General features: G+C 43.6%; 1 protein-coding gene across 1 annotated transcript; it reads left to right on the top strand.

Annotated features, from left to right (window-relative positions):
• Positions 1-4896: 4896 nt before the first annotated feature.
• On the top strand, positions 4897-15720 carry LOC139397814 (zinc finger protein 436-like). Its single transcript, XM_071144244.1, has 4 exons — positions 4897-5155; positions 11733-12216; positions 12265-12516; positions 15714-15720. The coding sequence occupies exons 1-4, from the start codon at positions 4897-4899 to the stop codon at positions 15718-15720; spliced, it is 1002 nt and encodes a 333-aa protein (XP_071000345.1).
• Positions 15721-16023: the final 303 nt, after the last annotated feature.

Below are 16023 nucleotides of genomic sequence, written 5' to 3'. Positions count from 1 at the left end.
CAGTAAGGAGCTACCGGGAGAGGCATGACACGGAGACTCCGGGAGGGAGGAAGGGCTAGCGTTGTCCTGGTAACCATAAAGAGTGGACGCAGACACATATCATTATGGATGCTGATGTCACTGTTGACATAAAGTGCTTTACAGAAACCCAGCCCAGAGCCCGATAGAGCAAGCTGTATGCTAGACCAGACCAAGCTGTACCATCTTGTGTTCTGATCTGGAGAGACTCTTCTCTTCCTCGTCAGCATCAGGATGTTGTTGAGGCTCCCTAGAGGATCCACCATAGTCATGTCTCTCTCCTGTGTGAATGAGAACATCAAACAGATGGTAAATGTATGACCGTCTATTCCAATCACAGAGTCTTACAAGAGGCATGAAGCATGAATATGTCTAAAAAGAGCCTAAAATGGCCACTTTCATCATGATTTTATAAAATATTGTCTGTGATGTAAATTTAAAAGGGTCGTTCCACGAAATGGGTGCCTTTCCCATCCCTTTGATATTTTAAGAAGAGATTATGTTTCAATAGTGAATTTTAAAAGCTTGTTATACTAGATGGGGGGGGACTTTAATATAGTCCACATGGAGAATTAAATAAATCTAATTGAAAAGTCCCTAAAATATATGTACCAATGGCAGATTGACCTTTTAACATTTCCTACAGTACTGAACAACATATTCAAGTGTAGAACTTCAGTAGAATGCCACTTAAAACACCACATTAGTTCAACAACCGCATAGTTTGTGTCCCTGTTTAAGACAGTACTCACTGGTGTTAATCTGATATTCTGTCTCCTCCTCTTTCACTCCCAAAACGTCTTCCTTCTTCACCTTTGTTGAGACAGCATCCTCTTCCTCTCTAAGCGGTTCTTTCTCTTCTTTTCCTATAACATCATCCTCTTCTTCCTTCACAATAACAGCCTCTTCTTCCTTCACTATAACAGCCTCCTCTTCCTCCTCTTTAATTCTGAAAGGTTCTTTCTCTTCTTCTTCTTTCACGACAATGTCCAGCGCCAGAGCTTCTTTCTCCGTACGGCAGACATCCTCTATTTTAGCAGAGGAGGAGTAGTTTAGTGAGCTCATGGTCAGTGATGTTAGTTAGCTAGCTAGCATTAGCGAGTAACCTAGTGCTAGGCTCAGTATCAATATTTAACAAGTTTGCAAATTGAACCAGTAGCCATCTTCTTTAGCAGGGGAATAGTAGTTTAGTGAACTCATGGTCAGGGATGTTAGCTAGTCTGCTAGCTAGGTAGCATTAGCGGCTTGGCTCAGTATCAATCTTTAACAAGTTTGCAAATTAGGTTCAAGTTAACCAGTTAATACGTCAACTGAACTGCGTTTACAACACTGAGATTAGATAATGTACATTAACATGGTCTAAAGCGACAATCTTCCAGTTTTATGTTGGCTAGCAAGCTACCGAGGTGGTTGAAATAGTATCCGTGTTGTTTGTTCCTGAAGAAGCGTCCCGTCCAGTCCATTATACGTCACGCAAGAAGTATCAACTGAAAGACGCCATCTGCTGGCTGGAGTGGGTAACGCAGTTTGGAAACAATAGTTACAACACTTTTGTATTGGAAAGAACGTCATAATAATTGAACAATAAGCGGATATATTTTATCTTAAGTCTAACAGATAATGTTTCCTGACAACACAACAGTGGTAGGCCTGATCACCGACAACGATGAGATGGCCTACAGGGAGGAGGTCAGAGAACTGGCAGTGTGGTGCCAGGACAACAACCTCTCCCTCAATGTGAGCAAGACAAAGGAGCTGATCGTGGACTACAGGAAAAGGCGGGTTCGAACAGGCCCCCATTAACATCGACGGGGCTGTAGTGGAGCAGGTCGAGAGTTTCAAGTTCCTTGGTGTCCACATCACTGTCATGACGTTGGCCTGGGGGATAGGTTTATGACCGTCATAAATACCGCTTCCGTCCTTTTCTCTTCTCTAACCTACTGAGGTTACATTTAAAAAACCCTTGGTTAACATAGAGATTCTGGGAATACCATCTTCCCCCTGGAGCTAGGATAGCAGAGTCCCTGTCCATCTGCGACAGCAGAGACCCTGCCCATCTTCCTCCTGGAGCTAGGACAGCAGAGACCCTGCCCATCTTCCTCCTGGAACTAGGACAGCAGAGACCCTGCCCATCTTCCCCCTGAAGCTAGGACAGCATAGACCCTGCACATCTTTCTCCTGAAACTAGGACACCAGAGACCTTGCCTATTTCCTCCTGGAATTAGAATAGCAGAGACCCTGCCCATCTTTCTCCTGGAACTAGGATAGCAGAGACCCTGCCCATCTCCCCCCTGGAGCTAGTATAGCAGAGACCCTGCCCATCTTCCCCCTGGAGCTAGGACAGCAGAGTCCCTGTCCATCTTCCCCCTGGAGCTAGGATAGCAGAGTCCCTGTCCATCTGCGACAGCAGAGTCCCCGCCCATCTTCCCCCTGGAGCTAGGATAGCAGAGTCCCTGTCCATCTTCCCCCTGGAGCTAGGATAGCAGAGACTCTGCCCATCTTCCCAAAAACATCTGAAACCCACCTTCCTCTTCAAAGAGTATCTTAAATTCTCCCTTTTGGAACACCTTTTTTATTTACCTCAATCTAACGTCATTAAACCTGTTCTCTGATCAGCCCAACTAGTACAGCAGAGACTGATCTGACTTCATTAAACCTGTTCTCTGATCAGCCAGACTAGTACAGCAGAAACTGATCTGACTTCATTAAACCTGTTCTCTGATCAGCCCAATTAGTAGAGCAGAGACTGATCTGACTTCATTAAACCTGTTCTCTGATCAGCCCAACTAGTACAGCAGAGACTGATCTGACTCCATTAAACCTGTTCTCTGATCAGCCCAACTAGTAGAGCAGAGACTGATCTGACTTCATTAAACCTGTTCTCTGATCAGCCCAACTAGTAGAGCAGAGACTGATCTGACTTCATTAAACCTGTTCTCTGATCAGCCCAACTAGTACAGCAGAGACTGATCTGACTCCATTAAACCTGTTCTCTGATCAGCCCAACTAGTACAGCAGAGACCGTACGTAAAGTACAGAATCCTGCACACGCCGAATATATATTGACAAGTCACCTTGTCCGAGAGAGATTTATATTGTTATCAAAATGTTACGACAAGATAAACCGACACAAAACATACCCCTTATTTTAAGTGTTTCTAAAATCCCATATGGAGAAAAAAATGAATGGTGGAAAAATGATTGGAACCATTTCCCTGTTTGACCGCTAGGTTTTATGGGTATTATGACACATCCACTGTGCAATGCTGTTTTGCTCGCTTGTTTCAGCAGAAAGGAAGAGGCAACAAACGAGAGGGCTCACTTGCCAAAACCTGTCCTGAATAAGCCCAATGCGTTTCTATGGGCATAATATGCATTACTGAGCTTGTCGCCTGCATACACGTTTTAGGGACAACGACTCACATTGTTATGGTGGAGACATGAGCATCTCGTCGTTATATACAGATCTCTGGCTTCAGCCTCTTGTGAATTAGAAAGGAAAGTTGGCGGTGCACAGTTCAGATGCTTTGTCACGCCCTGATCTGTTTCACCTGTCTTTGTGATTGTCTCCACCCACCTCCAGGTGTCACCCGTTTTCCCCATTTAGTCCCTGGGTATTTATACCTGTGTTCTCTGTCTGTCAGTTCGTCTTCTCTTATCAAGTCAACCAGCGTGGTTTTGCCGTGCGCCTGCTTTTTCCCCCTCATCTCTGTTTTGCTAGTCCTCCTAGTTTTGACCCTTGCCTGCCTTGACTCTGAACCAGCCTGCCTGCCCATTCTGCCTGCCCTGACCTCAAGCACGCCTGCCACTCTGTCCCTCCTGGACTCTGAACTCGCCTGCCTGCCCATTCTGCCTGCCCTGACCCCGAGCATACCTGCCATTCTGTCCCTCCTGGACTCCTCCTCCTGGACTCCTCCTCCTGACCTTGTTTATGATCCATTGTCTGTCCACGACCAGTCTCTTGCCTGCCCCTTGGATTATAATACATATCAGAGACTGTAATTTTGCCAAAATTACACAATTACTCCTGTCTAAATAAAATTATTCAAAACACTTAAATAGCTGTGGATTGTTTCAAACCGCAAGTGTATAGGCCTATGCTATTGGGAAAGCCAGCAGTTTGGGCGGCACGTGTGGAAACAGGCCTAGCTGTTTACTGGGGCCCCATCCTGTTCAGCCTCTACAGTAATGATCTGCCTTCTGTCTGTACTGGGTCCAAAGTACACATGCAGATTATACAGTGATATGTGCATGCAAAGAGAAACAACAAGCTGCACAAGAACTCACAGCAGAAATTGTCCCATGTTACAAAGTGGCTCAGTGACTCATGTTTGCGTCTGCTATAATGTTCTACACATACGGAATTGTTTGATTTACAGAGACAGCAAAACTGTACTTCAATGCTATAATAATGCTATGGCCCCCTCCTTTAACATACTGCTTGACTAGTTGGGCCCAAGCTTGCTGTACAACATTGCAACTAATGCAGTCTGTCCATAAACAAACTATCTTGTGAAATGCATGTACCCATGTCGTGTATTCAAGTTCGTAAATGGCAATAAAATAAACTTTTCGCTGAACTGCGTTACCAACTCCAGTCAATAGAGGGCGATGTGCGACTTGCAGGCGAAGCTGCTGGTGTGACGTATAATCTAGTGGACGGGACGCTTCTTCAACAACAGCTAGTTAAGCCTCTTCGGTAGCTTGCTAGCCAACATAGCCGGAACATTACAGCTCTTTAGACACTATCTGTGTATATTAGCCTCTGTGTTTTAAGCAAACGTATGTTTTATAGCTAGTTGCCGCATTTAATTTCATTTTACGTTGTTAGTAGTCAGCTAGCTCACTAATGCTAACTAGCTAGCTAACATCCCGACCATGAACTCACTAAGCTACTCCCTCCCTGCTAAAGAAGAGGTCTGCTGGACGGAGAAAGAAACTCTCATGAAAGAGGAAGAGGTCACAGTGAAAGAGGAAGAGAAAGAAGTTACGGTGAAAAAAGAGGAAGAAGACTTCAGAGTGAAAGAAGAGGATTTTATTGCGAAAGAAGAGATAGAAGAGGAAGTGTTTGGATTGAAGGAGGAGGGCGAGATTACTGTCACATTGGAGGAGGAGACTGGAGATCTGATTAACTCCAGTGAGTATTGTCTTAAAAACAGAGGCACCTCTGCTGTTGTTGAATCATTGTGCGGTTTTTAAGGTGCACTCTACTGAAGTTCTACACTTGGAAATCTTGTTCAGTACTGTAGGAATCGTTAAAGCTACAAAGCACCAACAGCACGTTAGTAATGGATCAAATGCTTCCCATATCTCTTCATGCAGTGCTTCGTTCAGTTTAAATACTCGACATCCCATAGACTCAGTAAATCCCAAATATAATGTAACTTTTTTTGCTGGTTTAAAATATCTCGAAATTAATTTGCCATTTGGGTCACATCCAATTGATAAAACTGTAGGTTTTACGAATTTTAAGTACAGCAGCTTTGTTTACAAATTGTAGGTCAGATTTCTGAAGGTAATTATGACGCAAAGGCCTATTGATCGTTCCTCTCGCGCACGTTCTATCCTTCTGCTCCATCCACGACTACAGCAACACATCCACAATTACATAGGCCTATATCTAACTACATCCCTCTCATTGCTAAGGAGACTCATTATAAATGAGAGTTGAGTGATGCAAAAAAAAGCTGAGAAATCTTTTCTTCTTCCGTGGGGTTTATCGTCAGTTGGCATCCAACGTTATGGTGCGTTACCGCAACCGACTGTACTGGAGTGTTGGCCAAAGACAGGGAGGAACTAAATCTACCTGCCAGCCCCATTGCTCTTAAAAAAAGATAACAAAAATATTTGAGACTATATCTAATGACGTTCACTCAATATACTATTTAAACTCATTTCCTGTATCCTGTAAACGTAGCCTGCGTGGTGGTATGTCAGCAGGTACAGTTGTAGTCGGAAGTTTACAACCTTAGGTTGGAGTCATTAAAACTCGTTTTTCAACTAATCCACACATTTCTTGTTAACAAACTATACTCTTGGCAAGTCAGTTAGGACATCTACTTTGTGCATGACACAAGTCATTTTTCCAACAATTGTTTGCAGACTAATTATTTCTCTTATAATTCACTGTATAACAATTCCAGTTGGTCAGGAGTTTACATACACTAAGTTGACTGTGCCTTTAAACAGCTTGGAAAATTCCAGAAAATAATGTCATGGCTTTAAAAGCTTTTGATAGGCTAATTGACATCATTTGAGTCAATTGGAGATGTACCTGTGTAAGGCCTACCTTCAACCTCTGTGCTTCTTTGCTTGACATCATGGCAAAATCAAAAGAAGTCAACCAAGACCTCAGAAGACATTTTGTAGACCTCCACAGGTCTGGTTCATCCTTGGGAGCAATTTCCAAAAGCCTGAAGGTACCACGTTTATCTGTACAAACAATAGTATGCAAGAATAAACACCATGGCACCACGCAGACGTCATACCGCTCAGGAAGGAGACGGGTTCTGTCTCCTAGAGATGAACGTACTTTGTTGTGAAAAGTGCAAACCAGTCCCAGAACAACAGCAAAGGACCTTGTGAAGATGCTGGAGGAAACAGGTACAAAAGTATCTATATCCACAGTAAAACGAGTCCTATATCGACATAACCTGAAAGGCCGCTCAGCAAGGAAGCCACTGCTCCAAAACCGCCATAAAAAAAGCCAGACTACGGTTTGCAACTGCACATGGGGACAAAGATGGCACTTTTTGGAGAAATGTCCTCTGGTCTGATAAAACAAAAATAGAACTGTTTGGCCATAATTACCATTGTTATTTTTGGAGGAGAAAGGGGGATGCTTGCAAGCCGAAGAACACCATCCCAACTGTGAAGCACGGAGGTGACAGCATCATGTTGTGGGGGTGCTTTGCTGCAGGAGGGATTGGTGCACTTCACAAAATAGATGGCATCATGAGGGAGGAGAATTATGTGGATATATTGAAGCAACATCTCAAGACATCAGTCAGGAAGTTAAAGCTTGGTCGCAAATGGGTCTTCCAAATGGACAATGACCCCAAGCATACTTCCAAAATTGTGGCAAAATGGCTTAAGGACAACAAAGTCAAGGTAATGGAGTGGCCATTACAAAGCCCTGACCTCAATCCTATATAAAATATGTGGGCAGAATTGAAAAAGTGTGTGCAAGCAAGGAGGCCTACAAACCTGACTGTTACACCAGCTCTGACAGGAGGAATGGGCCAAAATTCACCCAACTTATTGTGAGAAGCTTGTGGAAGGCTACGCGAAATGTTTGACCCAAGTTAAACAATTTAAAGGCAATGCTACCAAATACTAATTGAGTGTATGTCAACTTCTGACCCACTGTGAATGTAATGAAAGAAATACAAGCTGAAAGAAATCATTCTCTCTACTATTATTCTGACATTTCACATTCTTAAAATAAAGTGGTGATCCTAACTGACTGAAGACAGGGAATTTTTACTAAGATTAAAATGTCAGGAATTGTGAAAAACTGAGTTGAAATGTATGTTTGACAACAGGGCCAGTTAACTTGCCCACTCTAGCTAGCTAGCTGGCTAACACTATCAGTTTACAGAGTCACGGTAAACAATAAATAAATACAAATTCGAAATCTACTTTAGGATGAATCATTAGTTTTTTTTAATGCTAACAGCGATTAATATTTTGATTTATTTCGTTGCGATGGTCCGCGGTGGTTGTTGCCCTGTATGTGAATGGTGTGGAGGCACTAGCCTCTTTAACTAGAGGGACAACTGGGGTACTCGGTGACAAACTACAATATTCCGGTGGCTGTGTAAAGCCCTTTCATTTTTTGAGTTATGAGTCAATTCCAGTGTTACGGGCATTACCTTTGCATGTGTAGTATATGGAATGTCCTGTGTGAAACTTACAGAGGGGATCCACTATATACGAGGAAATGTGGATAGCCACGTTAGCGTCGCCCTTGTGTGGGTGCTGGCAAGCACGGTAGATTGGCTGTTAATACCTAGCGCTGTAGATTGGCTGTTAATACCTAGCTCTGTAGATTGGCTGTTAATACCTAGCTCTGTAGATTGGCTGTTAATACCTAGCTCTGTAGATTGGCTGTTAATACCTAGCTCTGTAGATTGGCTGTTAATACCTAGCTCTGTAGATTGGCTGTTAATACCTAGCTCTGTAGATTGGCTGTTAATACCTAGCGCTGTAGATTGGCTGTTAATACCTAGCGCTGTAGATTGGCTGTTAATACCTAGCGCTGTAGATTGGCTGTTAATACCTAGCGCTGTAGATTGGCTGTTAATACCTAGCGCTGGAATCTGACACGAAGTCGCAGTGTATTTGCAGAATTCTGGGCAACCAATCACAGTGCTTAATGGATTGTCAACAGTCGTCAAGTCCGACACGTCAGACAAGCTCACCTTTCAAATGGATGAAAGCCAATGAGAACCATGGAAAAACTTCTCGAAATGTATGTTAGCTAGCTGTATTATGAATACAGCTATCGTCTGCTGTCCACCACAACATTCCAGAGAGTTCTCTGATTAACAAGCGTGTTTAATTTGATTGTGTATTAAAAACACATTTTGAGATCAATGTGAGGGGTTTTCTCCTGTAATATTTTACCTTTATTTAACTAAGAACTAAGAACACATTCTTATTTACAATGACGGCCTAGGAACAGTGGGTTAACTGCCTGTTCAGGGGCAGAACGACAGATTTGTACCTTGTCAGCTCGGGGGTTTGAACTTGCAACCTTTCGGTTACTAGTCCAACGCTCTAACCACTAGGCTACCCTGCCGCCCCTACACTCTAACCACTAGGCTACCCTGCCGCCCAGAGGGGAATGGGGCCTCACGGGAAAATGTTGTCCGGGGTTACAACAGTAATCAAGGGGTTCAGTGCTTAGCGAAGGGTAAATTGTTTGTAAGACTTTGGCAACTGTGTATTTACAGGCCTGGTCAACTGTGTATTTATAGGCCTGGTCAACTGTATATTTATAGGCCTGGTCATCTGTGTATTTACAGGCCTGGTCAACTGTGTATTTACAGGCCTGGTCAACTGTGTATTTATAGGCCTGGTCAACTGTGTTCTGAAGTTATCGGAGGTCACTTCTTGATTCTATGTTTAGCGGAGATCTTCTCTGAATAAAGTGAGGCGGAAGGGATTTCTTAGCAAATTGCGAGAAGACAGTATTTCTGCTCATAGATTATATACACGTATAAACTACATATGGACACATTCGGCCCGAAGCAGGAAGTTTAAAACATACTTACTAGTCGCCAAAGTTCCGGAGCATGTCTCTAAGATGTCTTTGGGAAACCTGGCCCTGGTCTATTCTCAGATGTCTCTGGGAAACCTGGCCCTGGTCTATTCTCAGATGTCTTTGGGAAACCTGGCCCTGGTCTATTCTCAGATGTCTCTGGGAAACCTGGCCCTGGTCTATTCTCAGATGTCTCTGGGAAACCTGGCCCTGGTCTATTCTCAGATGTCTCTGGGAAACCTGGCCCTGGTCTATTCTCAGATGTCTCTGGGAAACCTGGCCCTGGTCTATTCTCAGATGTCTCTGGGAAACCTGGCCCTGGTCTATTCTCAGATGTCTCTGGGAAACCTGGCCCTGGTCTATTCTCAGATGTCTCTGGGAAACCTGGCCCTGGTCTATTCTCAGATGTCTCTGGGAAACCTGGCCCTGGTCTATTCTCAGATGTCTCTGGGAAACCTGGCCCTGGTCTATTCTCAGATGTCTCTGGGAAACCTGGCCCTGGTCTATTCTCAGATGTCTCTGGGAAACCTGGCCCTGGTCTATTCTCAGATGTCTCTGGGAAACCTGGCCCTGGTCTATTCTCAGATGTCTCTGGGAAACCTGGCCCTGGTCTATTCTCAGATGTCTCTGGGAAACCTGGCCCTGGTCTATTCTCAGATGTCTCTGGGAAACCTGGCCCTGGTCTATTCTCAGATGTCTCTGGGAAACCTGGCCCTGGTCTATTCTCAGATGTCTCTGGGAAACCTGGCCCTGGTCTATTCTCAGATGTCTCTGGGAAACCTGGCCCTGGTCTATTCTCAGATGTCTCTGGGAAACCTGGCCCTGGTCTATTCTCAGATGTCTCTGGGAAACCTGGCCCTGGTCTATTCTCAGATGTCTCTGGGAAACCTGGCCCTGGTCTATTCTCAGATGTCTCTGGGAAACCTGGCCCTGGTCTATTCTCAGATGTCTCTGGGAAACCTGGCCCTGGTCTATTCTCAGATGTCTCTGGGAAACCTGGCCCTGGTCTATTCTCAGATGTCTCTGGGAAACCTGGCCCTGGTCTATTCTCAGATGTCTCTGGGAAACCTGGCCCTGGTCTATTCTCAGATGTCTCTGGGAAACCTGGCCCTGGTCTATTCTCAGATGTTTTTTTATCAACACACTTATCTTTCTATCTAAAAAAAACACTACTGTCATGTATGAGAGATCCATTCTCCATGATAATGGGGTCCTGTTATGTCTGGTGAAAACCAATCACTGCATTCCACAGCAAGAACCTCATAGCAACGGTCTTGGTGGTGGAGACCTCGTTTTCCTCTGCAGTAAACAGCTCGTCCTGTAGGACGGCGTTGGTGTCCGCCACTTGACTGGCTTTCATTTGGTAATCCATGATCGTTAGAAGCCCCTGCCACATACGCCTCGTGTCTGACCCTCTGAATAACTCCTCAATAAGTCTTCAACATCTCAAATGGCGAGACTGACTACTACCACATGGACAGACTGACTGCTACCACATGGACAGACTGACTACTATCACATGGACAGACTGACTACTATCACATGGACAGACTGACTGCTACCACATGGACAAGACTGACTGCTACCACATGGACAAGACTGACTAGTACCACATAGACAGACAGACTGACAATCACATGGACAGACTGGCTACTACCACATGGACAGACTGTCTACTACCACATGGACAGACTGACTACTACCACATGGACAGACTGACTACTACCACATGGACAGACTGACTAGTACCACATGGACAGACTTCATTAGTGTGTTTGTGGGGAGCATGCTGTTTATTTAGTCAGGCTGTTTATTTAGTCAGGCTGTTTATTTAGTCAGGCAATGCCCACATTATTCTGATATATTTTAGAATGTTAATTATGTTAAAGTCAATGCATAATACCATTGGGTGGTTCTATTATGGGACACAGGCCAGGTCATTATAAATTCTCACTTAATTGAGGGAAAATGTGGTTACTATCACTGTTGTGGTTGTCTCACCAAGCTACCTTAAGATGGATGCACTAACTGAGGGAAACTGTATTTACTATCACTGTTATGGTTGTCTCACCTAGCTACCTTAAGATGGATGCACTAACTGAGGGAAACTGTATTTACTATCACTGTTGTGGTTGTCTCACCAAGCTACCTTAAGATGGATGCACTAACTGAGGGAAACTGTATTTACTATCACTGTTGTGGTTGTCTCACCAAGCTACCTTAAGATGGATGCACTAACAAGTTGCTCTGGATAGTGACCATACTATTCCCTTAAAGCCACACAGTGTAAAGTACATGGGTCATGTAAACAATGGAGCACATGCATCACATGCTAAGAGCACTTGACTGTAAGTCTCTCTGGATAAGAGGGTCTGACTAAATGACTAAAATGTTTGTGGAGATTCCATTCAGGTCTCCCTGTTTTAACCACTCTTTTTATCTTTGGCAGAAGAGAGACCCGACTCAGAGGAACCAGAGACGTCTGAACCAGTGAGACGACACCACTGTTCCCAGTGTGGAAAGAGTTTTACCCATTTAGGGAGTCTTAAAAACCACAAGAGAACACATGCAGAGAAGAAGTCTTACAACTGCTCTCAGTGTGGAAAGAGTTTTAGCTGGTCTGGGCAACTGAAAGAACACGAGAGAATACACACAGGAGTGAAGCCTTACCACTGCTCCCAGTGTGGAAAGAGGTTTTTCAAGTCATCACATCTGAACGAGCATAAGAGAATACACACAGGAGAAAAAACATTCCAATGCTCTCAGTGTGGAAGGACATTTTCCCGATCAGGGGACCTGAAATCACATGAAAGAACACACACAGGGGAAAAGCCTTATCACTGCTCTCAATGCGGAAAGAGTTTTACCCGTTTAGGGAACCAGAAAATGCATGAGCGAATACACACAGGAGTGAAGCCTTACAACTGCTCACAGTGTGAAAAGAGTTTTGCGAAGTTAGGGAACCTTAAAATACATAAAAGAATACACACAGGGGAAAAACCATTCCAATGCTCTCAGTGTGGAAAGACATTTTCACGATCAGGGGACCTGAAATCACATGAAAGAATACAAACAGGGGAAAAGCCTTATCACTGTTCCCATTGTAAAAGTAGTTTTAGCTGGTCAGGGCAACTGAAAGAGCATGAGAGAACACACACAGGAGTGAAGCCTTACCACTGCTCCCAGTGTGGAAAGAGTTTTAGAAGGTTGGGGTCCCTTAAATCACATAAGCTGTATACACACACAGGAGAAAAGCCATGTAACTTCTCCCAGTGTGAAAAAAATAAGTATGTGTCATTAGGGGACATGAAAAAGCATGAGAGAACACACTCTGTAGAGAAGCCTTTCCAGTGCTCTCAGTGTGGTAAAGGATTTTTCCAGTCATCGCATCTGAAAGTGCATAAGAGAATACACACAAGAGAGAAGCCATTCCAATGCTTGCAGTGTGGAAATAGTTATACCCGGTTAGGGAACTTGAAAACGCATGAGATGACACACACAGGAGAGAAGCCGTTCCAATGCCGTCAGTGTGGAAAGCGTTTTACCTGGTTAGGGAACCTGAAAATGCATAAGGTGACACATAAAGTTGGCTAGCCTCACCTCTTTTCCCAGTGTGAAAAGGGTTTTGTTCATTTAAAGAAAGACTTGAAAGAGCATGAGAAAGTACAAACACCGGAGGAGAAGACATACCACTGCTCCTCATTGCCCAAATACACTTTCAGAGGACCTGAAATCACATGAGAGAAAAGAGAGGCTGTGTTCTGACTTATGTATTTGATTAAGAATTTTTGTTTTTGGTTTTTTTGACATGAAATCCTAATTGTATATATAAAATCATACTCACAATTAGACCTACATTTGTTTTTCTATTTTAACCTCCAAATATCTCAAATCGGATTTAATCAAATGAAATGTGTATTTCGCTTTGATTATAGACATTGATTGAATGGAAAAATTGAAAAACAAATGTTTAATTTGATGATTTGGATATTTCAAATTGTAAATTAACAAGTAGATTAATATAATTCAAATTTCTTTATTCTAACCTTGAAACCTCTTTAGTTTAGTTGTTGTTGTGTTTCGTTGACTTAATTTGTGTACTAGTCATCAAGGAATATGAAAATGTTGTTCTGATGATAACACTGGACATTAAAAACATTCAATACCTCCATGAACGTTCCCATCAGTATTATTCCACTATGTCAGAATAAAACAGGTGCTGATTATAAAAAGGACTGAATAGTGTAGGCTGTTAGTCTGATGATGGTAGTGTGGTGCTGGGGAGTAGTTCTCTAGAAGTTATAGCATATGTGTGAAGGTGCATTAACTCTGGAGAACCTTAAAGTTGAGCAGCACAATCTGACACTTGATACTAAACAGGAAGTCAATAGAGGTTGAATAAAACAGTTAGCCAATAGAGGTGAGCAAACAGGAAGCTTCATAAACAGGAAGCAAATAGAGGTGAGCAAACAGGAAGCTTCCTAAACAGGAAGCCAATAGAGGTGAGCAAACAGGAAGCTTCCTAAACAGGAAGCCAATAGAGGTTGAATAAAACAGTTAGCCAAAAGAGGTGAGCAAACCGGAAGCTTCCTAAACAGGAAGCTTCCTAAAACATGGGTGATGTTTTTTTCTGGTTACGCGACCTGATTGGAGCGATGTTACGCGACCTGATTGGAGCGATGTTAAGGCCTGATTGGAGCGATGTTACGGCCTGATGGGAGCGATGTTACGGCCTGATTGGAGCGATGTTAAGGCCTGATTGGAGCGATGTTAAGGTCTGATTGGAGCGATGTTAAGGCCTGATTGGAGCGATGTTACGCGCCCTGATTGGAGCGATGTTACACGACCTGATTGCAGCGATGTTACACGACCTGATTGGAGTGATGTTACACGAGTGGGGAAAAAGACACTTCGTTGATGTTCCTTCAAATGAGAAAGTGCTCATCTTGTTCTGTGCACTTTTAGAGCCAATAAAGCAGAAGGTCTGGTTTTCTGCAATTAAGTTTAACTGCGTCCGTCTTTTGATTGCATCTAGACAGTTTGTCAGTCTGGTTCTCAGTGTCCTCATCTAGACATTCTGTCAGTCTGGTTCTCAGTGTCCTCATCTAGACAGTCTGTCAGTCTGGTTCTCAGTGTCCTCATCTAGACAGTCTGTCAGTTTGGTTCTTAGTGTCCTCATCCAGACAGTCTGTCAGTCGGGGTCTCAGTGTCCTCATCTAGACAGTCTGTCAGTTTGGTTCTGGAAGTCTCAGTGTCCTCATCTAGACAGTCTGTCAGTTTGGTTCTGGAAGTCTCAGTGTCCTCATCTAGACAGTCTGTCAGGTTGGTTCTCAGTGTCCTCATCTAGACAGTCTGTCAGTTTGGTTCTCAGTGTCCTCATCTAGACAGTCTGTCAGTTTGGTTCTTGAAATCTCAGTGTCCTCATCTAGACAGTCTGTCAGGTTGGTTCTCAGTGTCCTCATCTAGACAGTCTGTCAGTTTGGTTCTCAGTGTCCTCATCTAGACAGTCTGTCAGTTTGGTTCTTGAAATCTCAGTGTCCTCATCTAGACAGTCTGTCAGTTTGGTTCTCAGTGTCCTCATCTAGACAGTCTGTCAGTTTGGTTCTTGAAGTCTCAGTGTGAGTCTTTGTCCTTATTTGCAAATAAATTCATAAAAATCGTACAATGTGATTTTCTGGATTTTTTCCCCTCATTTTGTCTGTCATAGTTGAAGTGTACCTATGATGAAAATTACAGGCCTCTCTCATCTTTTTAAGTGGGAGAACTTGCACAATTGGTGGCTGACTAAATACTTTTTTGCCCCACTGTAGTGGATCATTAGCATCATCGCTAACAGCTACACATAGTGGATCATTAGCATCATCGCTAACAGCTACACATCATGGATCATTAGCATCATCGCTAACAGCTACACACAGTGGTAGACAATCAGAATCATCGCCTTCAGCTAAACACAGTGGTAGACAATCAGAATCATTGCTAACAGCTACATAGTGGGAGACAATCAGCATCATCGCTAACAGCTACACACAGTGGTGGACAATCAGAATCATCGCTAACTGCTACACACAGTGGTGGACAATCAGAATCATCGCTAACAGCTACACACAGTGGTGGACAATCAGAATCATCGCTAACAGCTACACACAGTGGTGGACAATCAGCATCATCGCTAACAGCTACACACAGTGGTGGACAATCAGAATCATCGCTAACAGCTACACACAGTGGTAGACAATCAGCATCATCGCTAACAGCTACATAGTGGGAGACAATCAGCATCATCGCTAACAGCTACACACAGTGGTAGACAATCAGCATCATCGCTAACAGCTACACACAGTGGTAGACAATCAGCATCATCGCTAACAGCTACACGTAGTGTAGACAATCTGAGAGACACAGGCATTCCCCTCTGTTTCCTCTTCAGGAAGTAGAAGGAAAATGCAAAACACTCATTTAACAACAACTTGCAAGCAATGGGCTTAGTACAACAACGCCAAATGTTTTTATGCAAATGATATCACCAACCAAAAAAGGCAGTTAGGAGACTGGAAGGGCAAAGGGGCATTTGCTCTGCACAGGTAAAGCCCTTTCTGTCCACGTTTGGCAAAGTGGGCACTGCTTCATGTGGCGACTCACCTCAATAGCCCATATGCCACTGGATGAGAGAAGTTTTCATTGTTTTTTTGGCAGAATTATGTGCTGTGTTATTATGTGTTGTTGGCGGTGCGTCTTGG

The sequence above is a fragment of the Oncorhynchus clarkii genome, unplaced genomic scaffold (assembly GCF_045791955.1).
Source record: "Oncorhynchus clarkii lewisi isolate Uvic-CL-2024 unplaced genomic scaffold, UVic_Ocla_1.0 unplaced_contig_6243_pilon_pilon, whole genome shotgun sequence".
NCBI classification, from domain to species: Eukaryota; Metazoa; Chordata; class Actinopteri; order Salmoniformes; family Salmonidae; genus Oncorhynchus; species Oncorhynchus clarkii.
This window is presented reverse-complemented; position numbering and strand designations above follow the sequence as displayed.